Source organism: Xyrauchen texanus, chromosome 9 (assembly GCF_025860055.1).
Source record: "Xyrauchen texanus isolate HMW12.3.18 chromosome 9, RBS_HiC_50CHRs, whole genome shotgun sequence".
In the NCBI taxonomy this organism is placed as follows: Eukaryota; Metazoa; Chordata; class Actinopteri; order Cypriniformes; family Catostomidae; genus Xyrauchen; species Xyrauchen texanus.
The window spans coordinates 22624729-22647475 of record NC_068284.1 but is presented as its reverse complement, the minus strand read 5'-3'; the positions used below and the strand labels follow the sequence as shown (position 1 = coordinate 22647475).

The window sequence follows — 22747 nt, the reverse complement described above, 5'->3', positions numbered from 1 at the left end:
TTTTCAGTAAAAATATTTAAACAAACCAAAAAAATATACAATAGATTTTATAAATTTCTCCAAATCAGTACTCTCAAAACAATTCACACAGCGGATGATATATATAATTCAATATAAAGGCATTTGACAACCTGATGTGCATTTGAGAGTATGACTTTGTAACAGTTTGTGGAAAGGAGGATGCTGGGGCCAGCTTGACAAAACATAGATATTTTATTGTTGCAATTTTCAGTCACAAACAATAAGGCCGATTTTCAGAAGTACACAAAAGGTTTTCTTTTCAGCTTAACGCACTACACACAAACAATTTCTCGCATCTCTATCTCCCGTCTGCCGCTATCTCTTCTCCTTAAGTACTCCCTCTGGCCTACGGTGGAAAGCGAGACCGATGTGGCACGCAAGTGAAAGTCATTCTCCACTTATCATCCCGGCATCACTTTGCCCAGACGCCGCTCGGCTCTGCCCTGCACACCACGGACTTTAATTTAGTTGTTTGTGTTAACTGTTTTGAAAGTAAAATGAAAACAAAAAAATTAAATATAAAATGTTATTAACTTTAAAAAAGCACTTCCTGCCTGCAGTTGATGCAAAATGGAATGTAAGCACATCTGCAAGTTCACGTGAGAATTAGGAAGCGGCTCTTATTTACAACAAAAGACCGCTTTTAAAAACCACATCAGAGCCCTGGATGGAAGTGCCGATTTAAAGTTTAAAACGTTGAATTTATGATTTGTTTCTTATAAAAACCTAGCGATTCGCTTCAACTCGTGAAGACATTCATTGATCAACTGGAGTTGCGTGAATTACTTTTATGCTGCCTAAATGTGCCTTTTGGACTGTCAAAGTGCTGGCACCCATGAACTTCCATTATAAGGACCAGACAGAGCTCTATCTTCCAAAAATCTTAATTTGTGTTCTGCTGAAGAAAGACAGTCGTACACATCTGGGATAGCATCAGAGTAAGTGAATAATGAGAGAATTTTCATTTTTTGGGTGAACTATTCCTTTAAGGATATTTAGAAAATGCACTTATTTGGATGTTAAAGAGGTTTAGATGTTTATATATTTTTAATGAAAAACAAGACTGAATACTGATTAAGAAAACGATTTTTGCACAAAAAGTATTCTATACTTTGGTTATTACATATTACTTGAACACATCACTGGGTAATAGTAAAGAGGTTTGATACTTGGTAAATTAATAACTGCACTTGCCCTGTTCAAAACATGTTATGATCGATTATGTGATCGATTATGAAGTCCTTATAATTTCCCAGTTTTCAACTATTTAGAGCTACTAGGTAGTAGTGATACTTAGTACTACTTAGATTCCCTTTGAATGAACATAGAAGGTTCACATAAAAGTTGTAAGCATGTAAACACACAGGCATATTCAGGTTCTTTCTCAAGCCTTTGCTTAGGGCTGGTAACCAAAAGGTTGATGGCACAAATCCCACAAGGAGCAAGCCATAAGTCATGACCGTTGTGCCCTTAAGCAAGACTCATAGCCCCAGATTGCCCCAGGGGGAGTGTGTCTGTATAAGTAAATGTTTCTTGGTGGCATTGGCATGGAAGTCACAGAATCAAATTCTACCGTTCCTGATTATATAGTGCTAAATAAAGATTCTATTTGATTCCTGACCTACTTAAACATTTTAATCTGCCCTTGAGTCAATGTTGTTCTTTTGTTGAAAAAAATTCAGAGGATTAAACAGGAACAGATGCCACCTTAGCATATGCACATAATCACAAGGTATTACCAATACGGATACAGAAGTATTCAAATACGTTTTCAGACAAGTAAACATATGTTTTTAGAAATTCAGTGTAATGTTAACCTATTAACCTACCCCTGTTTTTTTTTTCACAGAATATCAAAGCAGCCATGTCAAAGGAGAAAACGAAGGGCTTCTGCCATGTGGTGGTGTCCTCTAACCAGCGGGACGGTTTCTCTCACCTGATACAGTCTGCAGGCCTGGGTGGCATGAAACACAATGCAGTGCTGGTGGCTTGGCCCACCAACTGGAAACAGTCCGAGAGCTCCCTCTCCTGGAAGAACTTTATTGGTGCGCACACATCATGTTCTTATAGCAAGTCAGACAATCAGCTTAAGGACTTAAAGTCAGGGGTTATTAATTAAGTTTATATGGCTTGAGACTGTGGCTTAGCTTTATTTTGAGTGAACTGTTGTTCTGTTGAAGGCTTTAGGCTTCTAAGCACCAAACTAATCTGATTAAAATATGTAGTTAATTCTACCAAATCAGATTTACAGGAAGAGTAATTGCCTGCCACACCTCTGCCAGTGCCTTCAGTCATAAATGTATAAAAGTTTTTAAAGGGGATATTAAAAAATTCGAATTCTGACTATTTAATCATCCCAAACCTTTATGACTTTCTTCATTGGAACACAAAAGGAAATGTTAAGCAAAACATTATCTTCAGTCACCATTTACATTAATTTCCTCCAATTAGCATACATTGGCAGTACATGGTTAACATAATTTATCTTGTGAGAAACAAAATTAGAAAGTCTTACAGGTTTAAAACAACATTGGAGTGAGTAAATTATTTTTACTCACTTTTGGGTGAACTATCACTTTTAGTATCCTGTTTTTACTGTACATGTAACTGTACATGCAATAAGATTCATTTTCACACAGTACTGAAGATAAGATGCAATTAAAATGAACTGTCAAAAAATTTTACCTCCCAAAGAAACCATTAGAGAGACAACAGCTGCCCACCAGGCCCTGCTAGTGGCGAAAAACATCGACCAATTTCCCACAAACCAGGATCGGTTAGCCGAGGGTACTATTGATGTCTGGTGGATTGTCCATGATGGTGGTCTACTCATGCTTCTTCCTTTTCTTCTCCGTCAGCACAAGGTAAAAGGCAACATAATACTTTATCTGTTACAGCAAAGCTGCTCAGTTATGTATTATGTGCAGCTTATGTTCAGCTATAGTTTTTAAACAGTGGCCTGCCCTGCATTGAAATCCCCTGGTTCATGTAGGTTTGGAGAAAGTGCAAGATGAGGATCTTCACAGTGGCTCAGATGGATGACAACAGCATCCAGATGAAGAAAGATCTGCAGATGTTCTTGTATCACCTGCGCCTCGATGCTAAAGTGGAAGTTGTGGAAATGGTGAGAAACAATTTTGGTCCTCCTGTCAAGGTCATCCTATTACACATTATATCTAAAATTATGATCTGCCCATGTTATAATATTACATGCATTACAAATTTGAAAGAAATAGTTCAGCAAAAGTGAAAATTCTGTCATGATTTACTCATGGTTTCCAAACCATATGACTTTCTTTCTTCTGTGGAACACAAAAGGAGAAATTTTAAAGAATGTACTGTTCGCTTTTTTCCATGCTATTAAAATTAATGGGCAATGAAGCTTTCATGCTTCAAAAAGGAAAACATTTAAAAACTAGACCAGTAATTTTTCAAATTTCTCATTTTGTGTCCCATTGAAGAAAGTAGGTCTTACAGGTTTGGAACTACATGAGAGTAAATAATGACATCATTTTTATTTTCGGGCAAACTATTCCTTTAACAAATATGCAGTACAATGTTTGCAAAATGCTGAAATGCAGTGTATCCACTGGTTACTGACACTGGTTCACTCTGTAGCATGCAGGTGATATCTCAGCCTTCACCTATGAGAAAACCCTTGTAATGGAGCAGCGCTCTCAGATGCTCAAGCAGATGCAGCTGTCTAAAACAGAGCGGGAGAGAGAGGTAATGTTTCTCTACAAATCTGTTCTTTGTTATTGTTGTCAATTTTTATATGTATGGGTAAAAGTGAGTATTACAGTATATGTAGCAATAAGTCAATGTATCTGTGAGATGACTTAAAGGGATAGTTCACCTAAAAATGAAAAATGTTTCATCATTTACTCACCCTCATGTCATCCCAGATGTGTATGACTTTCTTTCTTCTGCCGAATACAAACAAAGATATTTAGAAGAAGATTTCAGCTCTGAAGGTCCTCCCAATGCAAGCGAATGGTTACTAGAGCTTTCAAAATTGCATAAAAGCTAATTTAAAGTAATCTATAATACTCCAGTGGTTTAATATATGTTTTCTGAAGTGTTTCAACCACTTTGGGTGAGAAACATCAATATTTCAGTCCTTTTTTACTATACATCTACCTTTTCACTTTCAACATGTGAAAGTGAAAGTGGAGATTCATAGTAAAAAAAAAAAAAAACTTAAATATTTATCTGTTGTTCAACCACACCTATCATATCGCTTCTGAAGATATGGATTTAACCACTGGAGTTGTATGGATTACTTTTATGCTGCTACTTTATCAGATTTTTGGAGCTTGATTTTTGGTCTGGTCACCATTCACTTGCATTGTATGGACCTACAGAGCTGACATATTATTCTAAAAATATTTTGTTTGTGTTCAGCAGTAGACAGAAAGTCATACACATCTTTGATGACATGAGCGTGAGTAAATAATGAGACAGTTGTCCCTTCAAAGGTGCTGTAAGCGATTTTAGCCATTCTGGAACTTCCACCAGACTTAGCCTTTGAATTAGCCACAGCACATCGATTTTAGCAATTCTGGAACTTCCACCAGACTTAACCTTTGAATTAGCCACACCCCACTTTCCAAAACCCCACAGTCCAAAGACAAAGACACACTTGGAGATAGTTGTATTGGAGCAGATGGAGGGGGGAGCATCACAGGAGCAGGACACTGTACCAGAAACACAGGATCTGACCGCAGCCTGAGGACATCTTTTTCCCTGCTGTTTAACAACACTAGGGCTTTTACAGAGACAGGTGTGAGATTTTATGACACCTATTTCAGTGAAATCTGACAGGTAATCAGGTGTTTTTTGCAGGTGGTTTAATTAAAAAAAATCAATCAATCAGTTACAGCACCTTTAAAGGTTAAGACACAGTTTGATTGCTTAAAGGATAGTTCCCCCAAAAATGACAATTATGTCATAATTTACTCACACTCATGTTTTTCCAAACCTGTATGACTTTTCTTTTCTTTTTCTTTTTTCCAAGAAACACATATGTTAGGTTGAATGGCAGCCTCAGTCACTATTCACTTTTATTGTATGAAAAATAAAATCCAATGAAAGTGAATGGTGACTGAGGTGATTTCTGCCTAACATCTCTTTTTGTATTCCATGGAAAAAAGTCATATGGGTTTGAAACAACATGAGGTTGAGTAAATGATGAAACATTGTTATTTTTTTTACTTTCCCTTTAACTTGCATTTGAGTATGTTAAAACATTGTGTTACACTGGGCCCTTTCCTCTTGCTTAACAAATTTGTATTGTATGCTCTGTGGCTGATGCTAGATTCAAAGCATCACAGACGAATCCCGGAATTCCATCAGGAGGAAGCCCTTTGTGGCGAAACGGTCTCCCAACACGTTACAAGTGCCAACCATAAATCTGGACGAGGAGGTAGCTCAGGGGTTTACTGCCATATTTTCACTCTGTCACAGCTACTACTGTACCACTAGATAAAAAATCTTATCCAACTCTCCTGGACTGCTCGAGCCACAATCCCTTATTAATCCCTTCACAATGTGAGGCATAACAGAGCCACAGCTTCCATCAAGGGCTGCTTTCGATCCTCTGATTTTTGTATTTCCGCTATGGTCTTCTACTCATAATTTAGAAAATTCCTTTTAGCTTAGCACTTAGCTCTTTATAACTTTACCAAATAGGATTTTAAAAAAGAGTGTTTTCACAAGTGTTAAAATTACAATTTTTACAGCCCTGAAAATGTCATAACTTAATTTGTCTACAGCATGCCTGCATGTCATAATAGTGCATGAGTGTGTCATGGATACCTTCGAGTTTTGAGTCGAAATGTGTGCAACTCACGAATTTTTCTGTATTGCCTGCTCTTTTATAAGACATTTATTTATATCTATTTATTTTGTCTAACTATAAACAGTATTTGAACAAGTTGGATACACTATACAAATTTGTTAATGTCTATGTATTACATAACAAATGATCAAACCAAGTGATGTATATAAAATATACAAGAAATATAAGACTTCATTAATCCACTTTAAAATTATTTTAAGACCAGTTGTCTCAAAGTATTTGAAAAAATGGCTAAGTAATGGTTAGTGAAATTAGGTCTGAGAAAATGTCTAGATTCGTTTGTTTACAGATGCCACTTGGTTGCCTATTTTGTATCTAATTCAATGGCATTCATATATCTTTAAGTGTGTCTTATATGTCCAAATAGCATGGTTCCACCCCCCCCAAACTACTTGAGCACAAGCCACGCCCTAATTGAAAACTAACAGCAGGGTTAACTTGCCGTTCGTCTGCATCAGATCCATTCACAATTTTTCCTGAGGCTGACCTATTCACAGGTGACTGAGTAGTTTATTCATGAGTGCGGAGTGTGGTTTGCGCTTAAGTGGTTTGGGGGGGGGGGATCACGTGTCCAAATACTTTTTGGGGCCACTATATATATATATATATATATATATATATATATATATATATATATATATATGTGTATGTGTGTGTGTGTGTATGTGTATATATATATATACACACACACAGTACTGTGCAAAAGTTTAGGCACTTGTGAAACATTTTGTATAGTGAGTCTTCAAAAAATAATGCCAAAATAGTTTTCATTTCATCCATTTAAATCATACATTAAACATAATTCCATTAAACATAAAAAAAAAAAAAAGCTAAATCAGTATTTGGTGTGACCACCTGTGCCTTTAAAACAGCACCAATTCTCATAGGTACACCTGAACACAGTTGTTCTTAATTGTTGGCAGATAGAATGTTCCAAGCTTCTTGGAGAATTCACCACAGTTGTTCTATCTATTTTGGCTGTCTCAATTGCTTTTGTCTTTTATGTTAAACCAGACTGACTCTTTGTTCAGTGGGGGGCTCTGTGGGGGACATGACATATGTTGCAGATTTGCAAACATTTGTCTAAAATGTATATTTCCTGTTGACACATTAAAGATATAAATAACCATCTTAAAAAGTGTGTTTGTGAAACATCTTATTTGCTTTAGACTTTTGCACAGTACTGTATGTTTTTTTGTATGCTGGTGTGCTGATGTCCATGTTGTTTTTGTTGGACCAGCACCAAACCAACATAAACCAGCCGGGACCAGCATGCAAATTCATGTTGATCTAAGCTTGTCTTTTCAGCAGGGTCTCTTACCAAAGTTTCCCCTTCTGTCGCTCTCTCCAGTGTCTCCAAGCGACACTAGGGGTCTCTCTTGAGCGCCGATATTCACCTCTGAACTATGAAAAAAGGCCAATGAGAGTTGGCAACCAATATTTGCATGTCCCGCCCCCGGACATACGGGTATTTAAGCGGCGCAAATACGGGAGTTCATTCAGAAAATTTCTTCGGAGCCGATGGTCGTGTCTGCAATTGCTGCATACTACACACCCAGTTCCTGTCATCCCTCTGCTGCATAACTGTTGGATTCCAAGGCGCACAACAGCGGCTTTCTCCTGTTTGCACGGCTGTGCATTCCTGCCCCTGGGCGCATCGACAGTGCAGATTTAAAAACTCTCACGAGTTTTTCCCTAAAAGAGTGATTTTATTTAAAAGAGTAATTTCCTCTAAAAGAGCAAAACACAGCGGCGTTGAACGTCCTTTTAAGGACGCGTCTTTATAAAGATGCCCTTCTGCCCCTGTGTTGTTTCTGGATGCGGTAGAGTGCTCTCCGCTTCCGACGGCCACAGGCGCTGTCTCGTGTGTCTGGGTAGCGATCACACCGAGGCTGCGTTTGTGGATGGTTCATGTTCTCACTGCGAGAACATGACCATGACAACGTTGCGGTCGCGGCTTGCTTACAACCTTGAGCAAGCCACTCCAGCCGCCCCCCGTATTGCTCCTTCTTCCCACGGGATTGAGGACGATGCGGCTGGCGATGGAGGCGATTTGGGGATGGCTGTGGGTGCAGCTCCGCCGGGTATGCCCCCTCGGACCACCCGCGCCCCAGCACGCTCGTTGATTCCCGTCCGTGCTCGAGACGGCGGCGACTCGCCTCACAGCCAGTCAGCCGACCCTCTTGCGATGGAAGCCGATGAGCTCGCCGCGACATCGGAGGGCGCGGCATCTGATGCAGAGGACTCCCCTGGGCTGCCGCCTTCGGGCTTGCATGCCTTGGATTGGAACCCTCCATCCTCCCCACAGCCCCACAGCCATCCGCCCTGCATGCCATGGCTCTCCTGCAGGTCCACCAAGCCAAGGCACTTCGCAACATGCACGGGGGTGGCCCTGATCCCGACACGCTGCAGGAACTGCGCTCAGCGACCGACCTCGCCCTGAGAGCGACGAAGGTCACAGCGCAAGCGCTCGGGCAGGCGATGGCCACGCTAGTGGTCCAGGAACGTCAACTGTGGCTGAACATGGTCGAGATGCGTGAAGCCGACAAGACTCGCTTCCTCAACGCCCCTGTCTCCCAGTTCGGCCTCTCCGGCGACACCGTCGAGGACTTTGCCCAGCAGTTCTCCACGGTAAAGAAGCAGACGGAGGCCATCTCTCACATCATGCCTCGCCGCAAGCCTGCCGCCACGGCCCATGCCCCGTCTGCTCGCCGAGGGTGTCCTCCCGTGGCCAGAAGACAAGCTCCTGCTCTGCCTCAACCCGGGCCCAGCTCCTGAGACAACGCACCCAGAGTCCAAGAAGTTAGCTCCGGAGGTGGTGAAACGAAGAAGGGTTTCTACAGCCCTTACTTTCTTGTACCCAAGAAAGTAAGCGGCTTACGACCGATCTTGGACCTGCGAGTTTTCAATCAGACCTTGTCCAAACTCCCATTCAAAATGCTCACCCAGAAACAAATTCTATCTGGCGTCCGGCATCTAGATTGGTTCGCAGCGGTAGACCTGAAGGACGCGTACTTCCACGTCTCAATTTGCCCTCGACATCGACCCTTCCTACGGTTCGCGTTCGACGGTCAGGCGTATCAGTACAAAGTCCTCCCCTTCAGCCTGTCTCTGTCCCTCGCGTCTTCCACGAAAGTCGCAGAGGCAGCTCTTGCCCGCTCCGGTAGCCGGCATACGCATACTCAATTACCTCGACGACTGGCTCATACTGGCTCACTCTCGAGAGTTACTATGCGCACACAGAGACCAGGTGCTCAGGCACCTCAGCCGTTTGGGGCTTCAGGTCAACTGGGAAAAGAGCAAGCTCTCCCGGTCCAGAGCATCTCTTTTCTCGGTCTGGAGTTAGACTCAGTCTCAATGACAGCACGTCTCTCCAACGAGCGTGCTCAGTCAGTGCTGAAATGCCTCGCTTCCTTCAAGCCAGGCGCCGTGGTCCCGCTAAAGCGTTTCCAACAGCTCCTGGGACATATGGCATCCTCCGGCGGCGCGCGCTGGGGTTGATGCATATAAGACCACTTCAGCACTGGCTCGGACTCGAGTCCGAGGCGAGCATGGCGCCGCGGCACGCATAACGTAAAGTTACCTCTGCCTGCCGCCAGACCTTCAAACCCTGGACAGACCTTTGCTTTCTAAGGGCTGGAGTACCCTTGCAGCAGGTGTCCCGACGCGTTCTGGTCATGACCGGCGCCTCCAAATTGGGTTGGGGTGCCGTGTGCAACGAGCGCGCAGCCGCAGGCGGTGGAACCGAGGCCGCTGCGCTGGCACATCAACTGCCTAGAGCTGCTGGCTGTTTTCTGGCCCTGCAGAAGTTTCTTCCGTTAATTCGGCACAAACACGTCTTAGTCAGGACAGACAGCACCATGGTCGTAGCCTACATAAACCGCCAAGGCGGAGTACGCTCCCTCCACATGTCACAGCTCGCCCGTCGTCTCCTCCTATGGAGTCAGCAGTGACTGGAGTCACTGCGCGCCACTCACGTCCCCGGCAACCTCAATGTGATGGCGGACGCGCTGTCAAGACAAAGCTTGCCCGGCGGAGAGTGGAGACTCCACCCCCAGTCGGTCCAGCTAATTTGGGACCGGTTCGGCAAGGCCCAGGTAGACCTGTTTGCCTCCCAAGAAACCTCCCACTGCCCGCTCTGGTATGCCCGGACAGAGGCTCCCCTCGGGGCTGCGCAAGTACGCATTTCCCCCAGTGAGCCTTCATGCACAGGTGCTATGCAAGGTCAGGGAGGACGAGGAGCAAGTCACTCTGGTAGCCCCCTACTGGCCTACCCGGACTTGGTTTTCGGACCTCACACTCCTCACAACAGCCCCTCCCTGGCGAATTCCCCTGAGGAAGGACCTTCTTTCTCAGGGACGGGGCACGCTCTGGCACCCGCACCCAGACCTCTGGAACCTCCACGTCTGGCCCCTGGATGGGATGCGGAAGATCTAGCCGGTCTACCATCTGCCGTCGTAGATATAATCAATCAAGCCAGAGCCCCCTCTACCAGGCATCTCTACGCTCTGAAGTGGCGTCTGTTCGCGGACTGGTGTTCTTCCCGAGCTGAAGACCCGCAGAAGTGCGCAGTTAGGTCAGTGCTCGTGTTTCTTCAGGAGAGGCTGGAGAGGAGGCTGTCCCCCTCCACCCTCAAGGTGTATGTCGCCGCTATCATGACCCACCACAACTACGGTAGACGGAAAGTCTCTTGGTAAGCACGACTTAATCGTCAGGTTCCTAAAAGGTGCCTGGAGGATAGCTCCCCGGCCTAACCTGTTCCCCTCCTGGGATCTCTCGGTCGTCCTTACGGGACTCCAGAGACCCCCTTCGAGCAGCTTGACTCAGTTGGACTCAGGGCCCTCTCTCTCAGGACCGCCCTGCTGATCGGCTCGCTTCCATCAAGAGGGTCGGGGACCTGCATGCGTTCTCTGTTAGCGGCGCTTGCCTGGAGTTCGGTCCGGCAGACACGTTCGTGATCCTAAGACCGCTGACCGGGCTATGTGCCCAAGGTTCCTACCACACCCTTCAGGGATCAGGTAGTGAACCTGCAAGCGCTGCCCGGGAGGAGGCAGATCCAGCCCTTTCACTGCTGTGTCCAGTACGTGCCTTACGTATCTACCTGGACTGCACACAGAGCACTAGATGCTCTGAGCAGCTCTTCGTCTGCTTTGGGGGACAGCAGAAAGGGAATGCTGTCTCCAAGCAGAGACTACGCCCACTGGGTTGTCGGCGCCATTTCCTGGCTTATCACACCCAGGCCGTGCCCCCCCCCTTTGCGTGTCCAAGCCCACTCCACCAGGAGTGTTGCGTCCTCATGGGCACTGGCTAGGGGCACTGCCCTAGCAGACATTTGTAGAGCAGCGGGCTTGGCAACACCGAACACTTTCGCGAGATTCTACAATCTCGAGTTGAGTCAGTATCGTCCCGTGTTCTCTCAGGTACCGAGCCCGTAGAACTCGGTGGCACGCCCACGATCTGACTGGGTGAATCGCTTGCATCTAGCGCCCTTCCCCCTAACCAGGGGAAACTGGTTAGGGGGAAGGGTGCTATGCTGAATGCGCCTTCATTCCCAGGAGATCTCAGGTTTGGGACACTGGTTGATTCCTCCCTAGCCCTCGTGGGTCGCAGTTCAGCGGAGGAACTCGCCGACCCAAGCCACTGCGGGTACCGCAAGCTACCCTGCACTGGTATAGGTGCTCCACAGGTAAGGCCTCCTTCGGACTCCCCTGTGTGTAGCATGCCACGTTCTGTCCCCTCTGGCGAGTGGACTCCGTACTTCCCTTAGGCAGTCACGGCTGCCTCGGTTGCCGTGCTGTATGTTCCCCCTCTATAGGCTGGATCCACCACCGCACCGACTTTTCCACATAGGCCCTAAGTCAGGCCTCTGATGGTTTTGCCACTTAAACTTGCCTCCCCTCTCGGGTAGGCGTGGCCTCCGCAGGGTCTTCTCCGCCCTGAATAAGGGCTAAGACCCCCTTCCCTCAATGCGTGTAAGGGCCCGGCCTAAGTTGCTCTATCACGAGAAACATAGAGAGAAAAGAGGCCCGGCCAGGCTTGGCTGGCCAGCACCTTGTTCCCCCTCCAGGGTAGCGATAAGGAATCCTGATGGCTTAAATGGGGCATTGGGGAAGGGTACGTGCAGCCTGATACAGTTGGTCGTCCTGCACATAAGAATACCTGCTCACTCCTGTATCAGCAGTTCACGTACACTGCTCAGCGCGTGGCGCTTTTATAAGTGGACCCCTAGTGTCGCTTCTCTGACACAACGTGGAGAGAGCGACAGAAGGGGAACGTCTAGGTTACGTATGTAACCTCCGTTCCCTGATGGAGGGAACAAGACGTTGTGTCTCCCCTGCGACATCGCTGAGCCAAGCCACTGTTGTGGCCGGACCATTTCCGGCTCCTCAGAAAAATCCTGAATGAACTCCCGTATTTGCGGCGCTTAAATACCCGTATGTCCGGGGGAGGGACATGCAAATACTGGCTGCCAACTCTCATTGGCCTTTTTTCATAGTTCAGAGGTGAATATAGGCGCTCAAGGGAGACCCCTAGTGTCGCTTCTCTGACACAACGTCTCGTTCCCTCCATCAGGGAACGGAGGTTACATACATAACCTAGACGTTTTCTATCTAGGTCCAACCGGATGTCCTACAACTTCTTCAGTGAACATAAATGTAGTTCATTGTTTTGAACAATGTGCCTCTTGCTCTTCAGGCTCAACTGATTCATGACAGGAACACTAAGTCCCACAACTTGCTGAACGACAAAACCACACCCACCTCTGACCGGGTCCAAATGACCTGGACTAAAGAAAAGCTGGTTAGTGAGAGGAACCGACAACGGGAAGCCAACATGGCTGTGCGGGACATCTTCAATATGAAACCGTGAGTTCACACATCAATAAAGACCATCTTTGTCATTTACCTGGATCAGTTTAATCATGTTTTGAAATGGAATTGTCACAATTTGTTTTTTGTGTCTTTTCCACCTATGATAAGAAATGTTGTTTTGTTTTGTCCTTTTACTGTAGAGAGTGGGAGAATCTGTAAGTTACTTTCACTTCTGTTAGATGCAACCAGAATGTTTTGCATGGGTGTCAGTCCAAGTGTGGCTTTGGCATGTGTAAGCACGTAACATGTTATTCAATGTGTCGATGTGACGTAGATATTTAAGTTTGCATGTATAACAACACTAACCTTGTGCATTCTAGAGATTATGCCAACAGTTAGGAGGCAGCTAACATGACTTAGCTTGATATGCAATTTGTTGAATTTCTTACTTGTTTTTCAGCACAAAAATAGCCATTTGAAGCTTGCATGGCATTATATCACTAACAAACGTCACCTTCAGTGCTCTACATCCAAACTTTCAGGAACTGAGTTAGTAGTAACAATATTTGTTATGGTTTTTATCACAGAACTGTTTCACTTGTGGGAATACGTTTTTTATGTTATTTGATTCTTTCGGCATCTGTTTCTGATCATTAATTCTTGTTTAACAGAAATATGTGAGTGAACTGTACATTCAATTTGCATGTCACTCATGTTTAACTCTGTAGAAAAACCAGGCTTTTCTGCTTTCTTGGCAAAAAAGATGCTTATTTCATTTAATCCTTAACACAGACTGGCCTTCAAGAGCTATTCTGAGACATTGAGGTTTTACACTAAATACAAGGTTTTTATATCATATCTATGGGGCTATCCTTAATGACATCCCAGATGTGAACAACTTTTTTTTCTGCTGAACACAAACAATGATTTTTAGAAGAATATTTCAGCTCTGTAGTTCCTTTTGATGCAAGTGACCAGACCTTTGTAGCTCTGAAAAGGCAGCATTAAAGTAATCCATAAGAGTCCAGTGGTTGGTCTTCTCAAGAGATGTAATCACTTTGGGTGAGAAACAGATCAATATTTCAATACATTTTACTATACATCTCCACTTTCACTTTCAGAATGTTAAAGTGGAAGTGAAAGTGGAGATTTATAGTAAAAAAAGGATTTAAATATTGATCTGTTTCTTACCCAAACCTATCATATTGCTTCTGAAGACATGGATTTAAATAGTGGGGTCATATGGATTACTTTTATGCTGTCTTTCCTTTTTTTTATATATATATATGAAAGGTCTGGTCATCATTCAGTTGCATTGTATGCAAGATATAGAATACAACCAATTCTATGATATAGATTTCTAGACCCTGGCAATAGATGGTTCTTATTACTGCACTAACCCAAAAAATAACATCTATGGCAACAATATTATCCAGGCTTATATGTTTAACCATTCCGATAAACATTTATTATTGAATATCTATTACACATTAGCAGTCCTTTTAAAGGGATAGTTAATTAAAAAATTTAATGATTTACTCAACCTCATGTTGTTTCAAACCTGAATTACTTTCTATCCTCTGTAGAATACAAAAAATAGATGTACTGTAAGGCAGAAGGATAGACTCATACAGTCTGCCTTATATATTCTTTGATAAAGGGTCATATGGGTTTGGAATGGCATGAGTGTGAGTAAATTATGCCAAAATTAAACATTTTGGATGAAATATCTTAAGAGACTTAATAATGAGTGAGTAATTATACTAATTGTGTTGGACTGAATATATTTCTCATAGGAATCAGACTAATGTGAGAAGAATGCACACAGCAGTGAAACTGAACGAGGTGATAGTCAACAAATCCCAAGGAGCCCAACTGGTGCTGCTGAACATGCCGGGACCCCCCAAAAATGAATGCGGTGATGAGAACTGTATCCTTTCATCAGCTAAATTGCTGACGGTGGCACACCAACACATATTGCTGATGCATAACGGAAGACATCGTTGATGATAACATTATCATTTCTTTCAGACTCTCAGAGCTTTATTCATAATGATTTACATTTAAAATGCCATCTTCATATACAGCAGCTCTCCGTGCAAAGTTACCTCCTTTACTCTGATGTCAGATATGGAGTTCCTGGAGGTTTTGACAGAGGGATTGGACCGGGTGCTGCTGGTTCGAGGAGGAGGCAGGGAGGTCATCACCATTTACTCTTAGCATCAAGCAGGGACAGAACAGACATTGAGGAGAGTATTTCTGTTATGACAGGATGTCCATTACTGGACAGTGATTTAGCCCAAGGCTGGAGCTGGACAGGTACTGTACAGATGGACTCAGGACAAGCAATGCCACAGCTGCATGCCAGCACTGCACATTCATAGAGGTTGGAAGAGAAATCTTCTCCATTGGGCTGTGAATGTGATTTGTAAAGAGACTGGCCAAAAATTAAGCTTTACAACATAAGACTTAAAGAGAGTGGTGTCCAATGCCTTATTGAGTCTTAACTCTTTAACTGTAAGAGACAACAATGTTTGAATCTTTAAAGTGCTTGTATTTACTTGTAATTTATATGTACTAAATATGTAGTTTCAGCTCAACAAATAATTTGAAAAGGGCTATTTGTGTATTTGTTTGTTCTGAGTGAGAATGTATGTTTGTATAAAAGGCTTTGTCTAGCCAACATCCAGGTTTGAACTCTGTCTGTATACATTTTAATCTACAATCTTTAAACTTGAAGCTTTGAAGCCTTTTTTATTTCGTGAAGCCAAAATCAAAGTTTGTCCTCACAAACTTTCCCATTCTAGTTAATACTTTATTGGGTGTAGATGACACCTGTAGTTTTGAAAAAACTGGCTACCATCTGGCAGAAGACTCTGGAAGACAGTTGTACTGTACAGTACAGACACTGTACACCCTGCTATCCAGTAGAGGGTGATATAATCAAACCATTAATAACAGTATTTTCATTTTGATATTCTGTGTTGACCTGTGATGACTTCTCAGCTTTTAGTGCAATTGGCCAGAAAGGATCATTTAATACATTCATTTGATATTGAATGTAGTCCTCTACCACTGGCATTAAAAAAATCTGAACTATGAAAAGCTTAATGAAAGAGAATTAGATTTTATTGTAAATTCAAAATATTTGTTGTACTTGCCAAAGATCACTGACCATACTTTCAGGGTATTTTTAAAATTTCTGTTGCATTTAGGAAAATGTAAACAACTTCAAATGTCAAAATAATTGTTTGGTTATTGGTGACAATGATTGCAAAATGATTTTGGCCTAGCTTTTTATAATAGTTGTTATTTTGTAAAGAAAATAAATGTTAATCAAATATACCACATCCTCTTCTGGTCCATTTGATGTGCTCTCAACATAATGGGCTCTTCTTTTCAACAACACTGGTGTTTTGTTATTATAGTTTGTGACAAAGCCACTGTAGTTTTTTACCCCAGAAACTCAAATATAATGTTCTAATAATGCTCTATAATGTTCAGTGTGCTATGTCATTATACCTAAATTTCAGAACTTAAAACTTCCAAGTCCAAAAAGACCATCTATTTAAGGTTAGTTTACCCCAAAAATGAAAATTCTCTCATCATTTATTCGTGCCATCCGAGATGTGTTGACAGCAGTGAGCAGTGATTTATCTCTCATCTAGAAGCCGTCAACTACTTTGCCATTGACTACACGAGTCAGCGGGCAGGATCTTCATGGCAACAAGAAGACTCTCCGCTCCCCTGCAGTGCTCCGGTGAACATCACTCCACCTCACTGCTTGATTTGTGTGTGTATATTGTACTGGTGGCCAAAAATTTTCTTTGCAATTTTTCCCATAAGGCCTGCACCCCTGAGTCTTCTCTTTACTGTTGTACATGGAATTGTACAACTGGTGTTGAGCAGATAGAATTCAATGAAGCTGTCAGCTGAGGACATGTGAGGTGTCTGTTTCTCATGCTAGAGACTCTGATGTACTTGTCCTCTTGTTTAGTTGAACATCTGGACCTTCCACATCTCTTTCTGTCTTTGTTAGAGCCAGTTGTCCTTGAAATATACAGGTGAAACTCGAAAAATTAGAATATCGTGCAAAAGTTCATTAATTTCAGTAATTCAACTTAAAAGGTGAAACTAATATATTATATAGACTCATTACAAGCAAAGTAAGATATTTCAAGCCTTTATTTGATATAATTTTGATGATTATGGCTTACAGCTTATGAAAACCCCAAATTCAGAATCTCAGAAAATTAGAATATTGTGAAAAGGTTCAGTATTGTAGGCTCAAAGTGTCACACTCTAATCAGCTAAACACCTGCAAAGGGTTCCTGAGCCTTTAAATGGTCTCTCAGTCTGGTTCAGTTGAATTCACAATCATGGGGAAGACTGCTGACCTGACAGTTGTGCAGAAAACCATCATTGACACCCTCCACAAGGAGGGAAAGCCTCAAAAGGTAATTGCAAAAGAAGTTGGATGTTCTCAAAGTGCTGTATCAAAGCACATTAATAGAAAGTTAAGTGGAAGGGAAAAGTGTGGAAGAAAAAGGTGCACAAGCAGCAGGGATGACCGTAGTCTGGAGAGGATTGTCAGGAAAAGGCCATTCAAATGTGTGGGGGAGCTTCACAAGGAGTGGACTGAGGCTGGAGTTACTGCATCAAGAGCCACCACACACAGACGGGTCCTGGACATGGGCTTCAAATGTCAAACGTCTTTTGCATCTCATTTGGAAACCAAGGTCCCAGAGTCTGGAGGAAGAATGGAGAGGCACACAATCCAAGATGCTTGAAGTCCAGTGTGAAGTTTCCACAGTCTGTGTTGGTTTGGGGAGCCATGTCATCGGCTGGTGTTGGTCCACTGTGCTTTATTAAGTCCAGAGTCAACGCAGCCGTCTACCGGGACATTTTAGAGCACTTCATGCTTCCTTCAGCAGACAAGCTTTATGGAGATGCTGACTTCATTTTCCAGCAGGACTTGGCACCTGCCCACACTGCCAAAAGTACCAAAACCTGGTTCAATGACCATGGTATTACTGTGCTTGATTGGCCAGCAAACTCGCCTGACCTGAACCCCATAGAGAATCTATGGGGTATTGCCAAGAGAAAGATGAGAGACATGAGACCAAACAATGCAGAAGAGCTGAAGGCCGCTATTGAAGGATCTTGGTCTTCCATAACACCTCAGCAGTGCCACAGGCTGATAGCATCCATGCCACGCCGCATTGAGGCAGTAATTAATGCAAAAGGGGCCCAAACCAAGTACTGAGTACATATGCATGATTATACTTTTCAGAGGGCCGACATTTCTGTATTTAAAATCCTTTTTTTTTATTGATTTCATGTAATATTCTAATTTTCTGAGATTCTGAATTTGGGGTTTTCATAAGCTGTAAGCCATAATCATCAAAATGATATCAAATAAAGGCTTGAAATATCTTACTTTGCTTGTAATGAGTCTATATAATATATTAGTTTCACCTTTTAAGTTGAATTACTGAAATTAATGAACTTTTGCATGATATTCTAATTTTTCGAGTTTCACCTGTATATATTTTTTTCAATCATTGAAACTTCAAGTATGGTATAGCCTTCATTACTGAAAACAATGATTGACTGATGAGTTTCTAGATAAAGCTGTTTCTTTTTTGCCATTTTTGACCTGAGGTTAACCTTAAGACAAAACAACAGACACAAAAACAAATACAATGTATAATGCTTCATTCAACAAGCCAAAGAGCTTTCAGCAGTGTTTGATCTAATGGCAAGTGATTTTCTAGGACCAAATTATCAATTTACCATGATTACTCAAGGATAAGGTGTTGGAGTGATGGCTGCTGGAAATGGGGCCTGTCAAGATTTGATCAAATGACTTTTTTCAAATAGTGATGGTGCTGTTTTTTTACATCAGTAATGTCCTGACTATACTTTGTGATCAGTTGAATGCCACTTTGGTGAATTTAAGTACCAATTATTCCAAACTTTTGGCTGCTAGTGTCAGAATCAAAAACACAGGACAAGATATTAGATACTGTCCCTTGTGCAAATAGGTGGTGAGCACTTTTTCGTGATTTGCCTTGTTGTTGGGAGTGGTAGACAATCAACTGGTGAGGAGGTAAATCTTGGCCAGGGTACCATTTCGGGTCAATTAGGCATGGGACACATTGTCAGTAGTGTGCCCTTGCATCGTTGGGTGTTTTGGCCTTTCAACACTATACACCCACCACAAGGGTGGCCCGCTGCAGGATGCAGCTTTTGTTTCACCCTTGTAAGATTATATATGCAGAAGATTTCCACCAACATGTTTTGAAACGAGGAAAAAAACAGCCTTTCAGTTTGGAATGTTTCAACGTCGTAAATCACCGGCCTTCACAAGAACCCCCACCCAGTTAAGGCAGACTTTTCTTCTGTGCATGGTTACCATCAGATCTGCACAACTCTAAGACATTTTATCTTAATATAGCCTTGCTAGATAATGCTGAAAATCACTTTGAACTGTGGTGACGTTTGAACCTGACAAATTAATTATTATAGACTGATGGAACGCAAACGTGTGTAGCGATGTGCAATCACCTACAATTGATAAATATAATCTTTAATTCTGTATGATTTATCTCATTCTACTAAGAATGGTAACTATAAGGTTTAACTTGATAAAATGCAATGATGTGTAAAACCAATATGATTTTTGAGCAAGAAATTCTTAAAGAGTCTGAAACAAAGGACCATAACTCAACTGTCGGAAAAGACAGCCCAGTTGACCATGTGGCTCCATAAAAATTTAATTCTGATTGGTGCAGGACACCTTTGGGGGATGCAGACAATCTCAGTTCAAATAGTTCCAAACAGGAAGAAGTCTCTCTCTTGCTCTTGCCCTCTCTTGCTCCGCTTCAGCTGCTCTTTCCTCTACATATCATCTCTTCGGCTCTTCGCTCCGCTGACGGCCAGGTCCTCCCATGTGAGATCCAAGGGAACTTGGGACTCGGCGTCCCGAGAAGGAGTGAGAAGGCTTCACTTCACAGCTAAAATCATCATCTCATACAGACAATAAATTCGATCATACAAAGAGATCAAAACTTCGACAGAACGAACTTTCGACCAAGCACCAAGAACTTTTACGAACCTTTCAAATAACGCAAGGAAACACCACAAAGACAAGCAAGTACATCTCCAATATTGTGCTCAAAGTGCTGGTGTATTAATCAAATAATTTAGGTAATTCGATAGCAAATCGATGTAAACTCAAAGAAGGATGAAATGGTTCTTTAAGTTATTGTCAACAGACTTCGTAAAGTTAATCTTCAATGTACTGATCAGTTATTTCACATTCTGTCACTCCTCACCAACCTGTCTCATGTGTATATGTGTTAGATTAGATTTATGTTTAGAATAGCAATAAAGTTTGTCTGTATTCAAAGACGATTTGACTGTGGTATATTTTGATCCTCATCCCTGTTTCTGAAAGATTTCGCTTCAAAGCTGTACCTAAATACATGTGATAATATTTTCAATAAGCCATGAGAATATCACTCCAATAAGTGAATTAATCATAATTGACTTATTAAAGCTAATTCCTTTAGAATTTGTGAGCTGATACAACAAGACGTTGTATTATGATTTCAATGGTGGAGAATCTATTAAAGACAAATAATCTAGTTATTTGTCATTTATATAATTATAATAGTTGTCGAACGCGGCTAATTCCCTTATACATTTCATTACCTATTAAGGTACAACAAGGACAGTTTAATCTAGTCCATAGCTCACATATTTCGAGACCCTAAATTCCCTCCTAAATTTAGCATGCATGCAAATTTCCCTACATACAATGGTGGTAAAATGCATGCAAAATACCCATTTTAACTGACCCCGTCCACATCTCTAAATGATATATGTAAATACCCTACAGGCTGTTGATGAAGCCTGCAGCTGGCTGAAAGGTTGACAGGTGGGAGTTCTTGAGTGGTTTGTGTTGCTTTATTTGGAGCCCAGCGTAGGTCATTCTGCTTTAGCCAAATCCACTGGCTACTTCTTTCCGCTACCTCTGAGACTTCTCTGATGGTCTTCCACAAAGCCTGACCGTGGATTCTGAGTTCTTTCAACAGTCTGATGATAGACGATGCCACAAATCCTCTGCATCCCACTTCAACTGGATAAACGTTGGTGTTCCAGCCACAGCTTTTTCCGCTCATAGGCCTCATGAACCAAGTTCTCCCATGGGACTGTGAGCTCTATGATGTAAACCATCTTAAGTGAGGGGGACCAGAGTACCAAGTCTGTCCTTGGTGGGGGCGATCTCAGGTGGAAAGATTAGCTGATGGCCGATGTCTGCCAGCATTTTCCAGTCACAGGCCATGCATAGTTGTCTTGCTTCTGAACATCATTCTGAAAATTCTGAAAAACGTTGTTGCCTTCAGGGGATTGCTTGCTCTTGGTGGTTGGGAGTTGGTCGTGCTCCGCTTGATCTCCAAAGCTAATGCCAGGGTCTTGAGGAACTGATTGTGTTTCCAGGTATATCTCCCTTGTGTGAGGCTGGTCTTGTAGCCTGTCATAATGTGTTTGAGGGTTGCTGGAGTTGGGCAGCGGGCACAGGTTGGATCCTCACCGTACCACTGATGGCGATTCGTTGGTGATGGAAGCACGTCATACACTGCTCTGATGATAAAGCTAATCTTGTTTGCTTCCATTTCCCAAAGCTCCCTCCAGCTGATCTTTCTCCTCTCCACACCTTCCCACTGCATCCATTGCCCCTGCTTAGCAAGAGAGACAGCCTTCACTCTTCTCACAAACTCCTCCTGTCGACGCACAGATGATGTTGTAAACTTTTGACAGGTTGGTTCACTTGCTTTCAGGCCAAAATCTCCTCTTCCCTGCTGGACCTGCCCCACAATGTCTTTGAGCTTCAGGGCTGATGTAGCTTGCAGCACTGCGTAGGATGATGTCCACTTCCACCCAGTTACTAGGGGCAGTGCAGCAGTACTGATGGTCTTGTCTCTGGAGTCCTTCAGTCACTTTAGAACACTTGTATTCCTCGTTAGACTAGTGAGAGGTAGTTCCAGGACCCCTTTTCCGTAGAGGCTGATGTTAGTTAGACATTGTGGGACACCAAGCCAGATGTTTGCATATGAAGTGATGGTTCGCTCCATCTTCTCCACGGTTGTTAATGGGACTTCATCCACGGTGAGTGGCCACATTGTCCGGGGGTGGAGTCCAAACTCTAGGCACCAGAGCTTCAGTTTCCCAGGCAGTAGAGTCTTGTTGATGTTGTCCAGGCCGTTAACGATCTCTTGCTTTAGTTGTTGCACCTGCTCTTTGTCCTTGAGGCTTGAGTTGTACCATCTGCCTAGGCTTTTGTCAGGCTGCTCAGTAGGGCTGGGTATCGAGTTCGATACATTTTAGGCACGACCGAAATGCCTCTAAACAATCGAGTATCAAAAAATGTCTTGTTTTTGGTACCTGTAAAACAGTTAAAGGATGGGCAAGGAGGAGGCGAGAACTGGCTTGTCAACATAAATCATATTTAATTAAACTCAAAACTCAAAGCACAAACATAAACACACATGACGGATATGCCCGTAATTCTCTCTCTCTCGAACAATCGTCACCGGCCGCCTTTATCCCTCGCGCGCCTCATCAGGCCGATTGGGGACCGGGCGCGCGATATTCCGACCCGGCACCGCCCCCCTCCGCTCCACAGTACCATATTTCAATACCTTAGGGGTTAATCTTGTCAACATCAGTGATAGGCATGTAGCATGTTAAATGTGCCCAAACCTAAAAGTGCTGGTGATTGGCTGTGGTTGGGCATCAAGGAAAAACACTAGTATCAGAAAATGGTTTGAGTTCCAAGGCTGAGAAGAATGTAATAAGTAACACTGCTAACACTGTTCTACATTACAGAGAAATGCTAAAGAGTAATTAAAATATCATTTTTACAAGCGCACGCATGAAGCGAGCTGCAATGACACTGGGAAAAGCGGTAATGATCCTGAATGTGTCGGAAAAAAAAGAAAGGAGACTGTCTTAACATTTTGTTAATTTATAGAGAGAAATGCAC

At 42.9% G+C, this 22747-nt stretch overlaps 1 protein-coding gene across 4 annotated transcripts in view; it reads left to right on the top strand.

Moving 5' to 3' along the window:
• The window catches only part of slc12a7a (solute carrier family 12 member 7a), a 34468-nt gene extending 18401 nt beyond the window's left edge, over nt 1–16067 (top strand). Inside the window, exons 18-26 of one of the 4 annotated variants that reach the window (XM_052133534.1) lie at nt 1871–2066; nt 2716–2885; nt 3014–3145; nt 3640–3747; nt 5339–5446; nt 12578–12747; nt 12894–12908; nt 14490–14623; nt 14822–16066. In XM_052133534.1, coding sequence (XP_051989494.1) covers nt 1871–2066; nt 2716–2885; nt 3014–3145; nt 3640–3747; nt 5339–5446; nt 12578–12747; nt 12894–12908; nt 14490–14623; nt 14822–14913 — 1125 coding nt within the window. In that variant the 3' untranslated portion in view covers nt 14914–16066. Of the gene's footprint in view, nt 1–1870; nt 2067–2715; nt 2886–3013; nt 3146–3639; nt 3748–5338; nt 5447–12577; nt 12748–12893; nt 12909–14489; nt 14624–14821 lie in introns of all 4 variants that reach the window. The other 3 variants (XM_052133535.1, XM_052133536.1, XM_052133537.1) reach the window with 3 other exon arrangements.
• The last annotated feature ends 6680 nt before the right edge of the window (nt 16068–22747 follow it).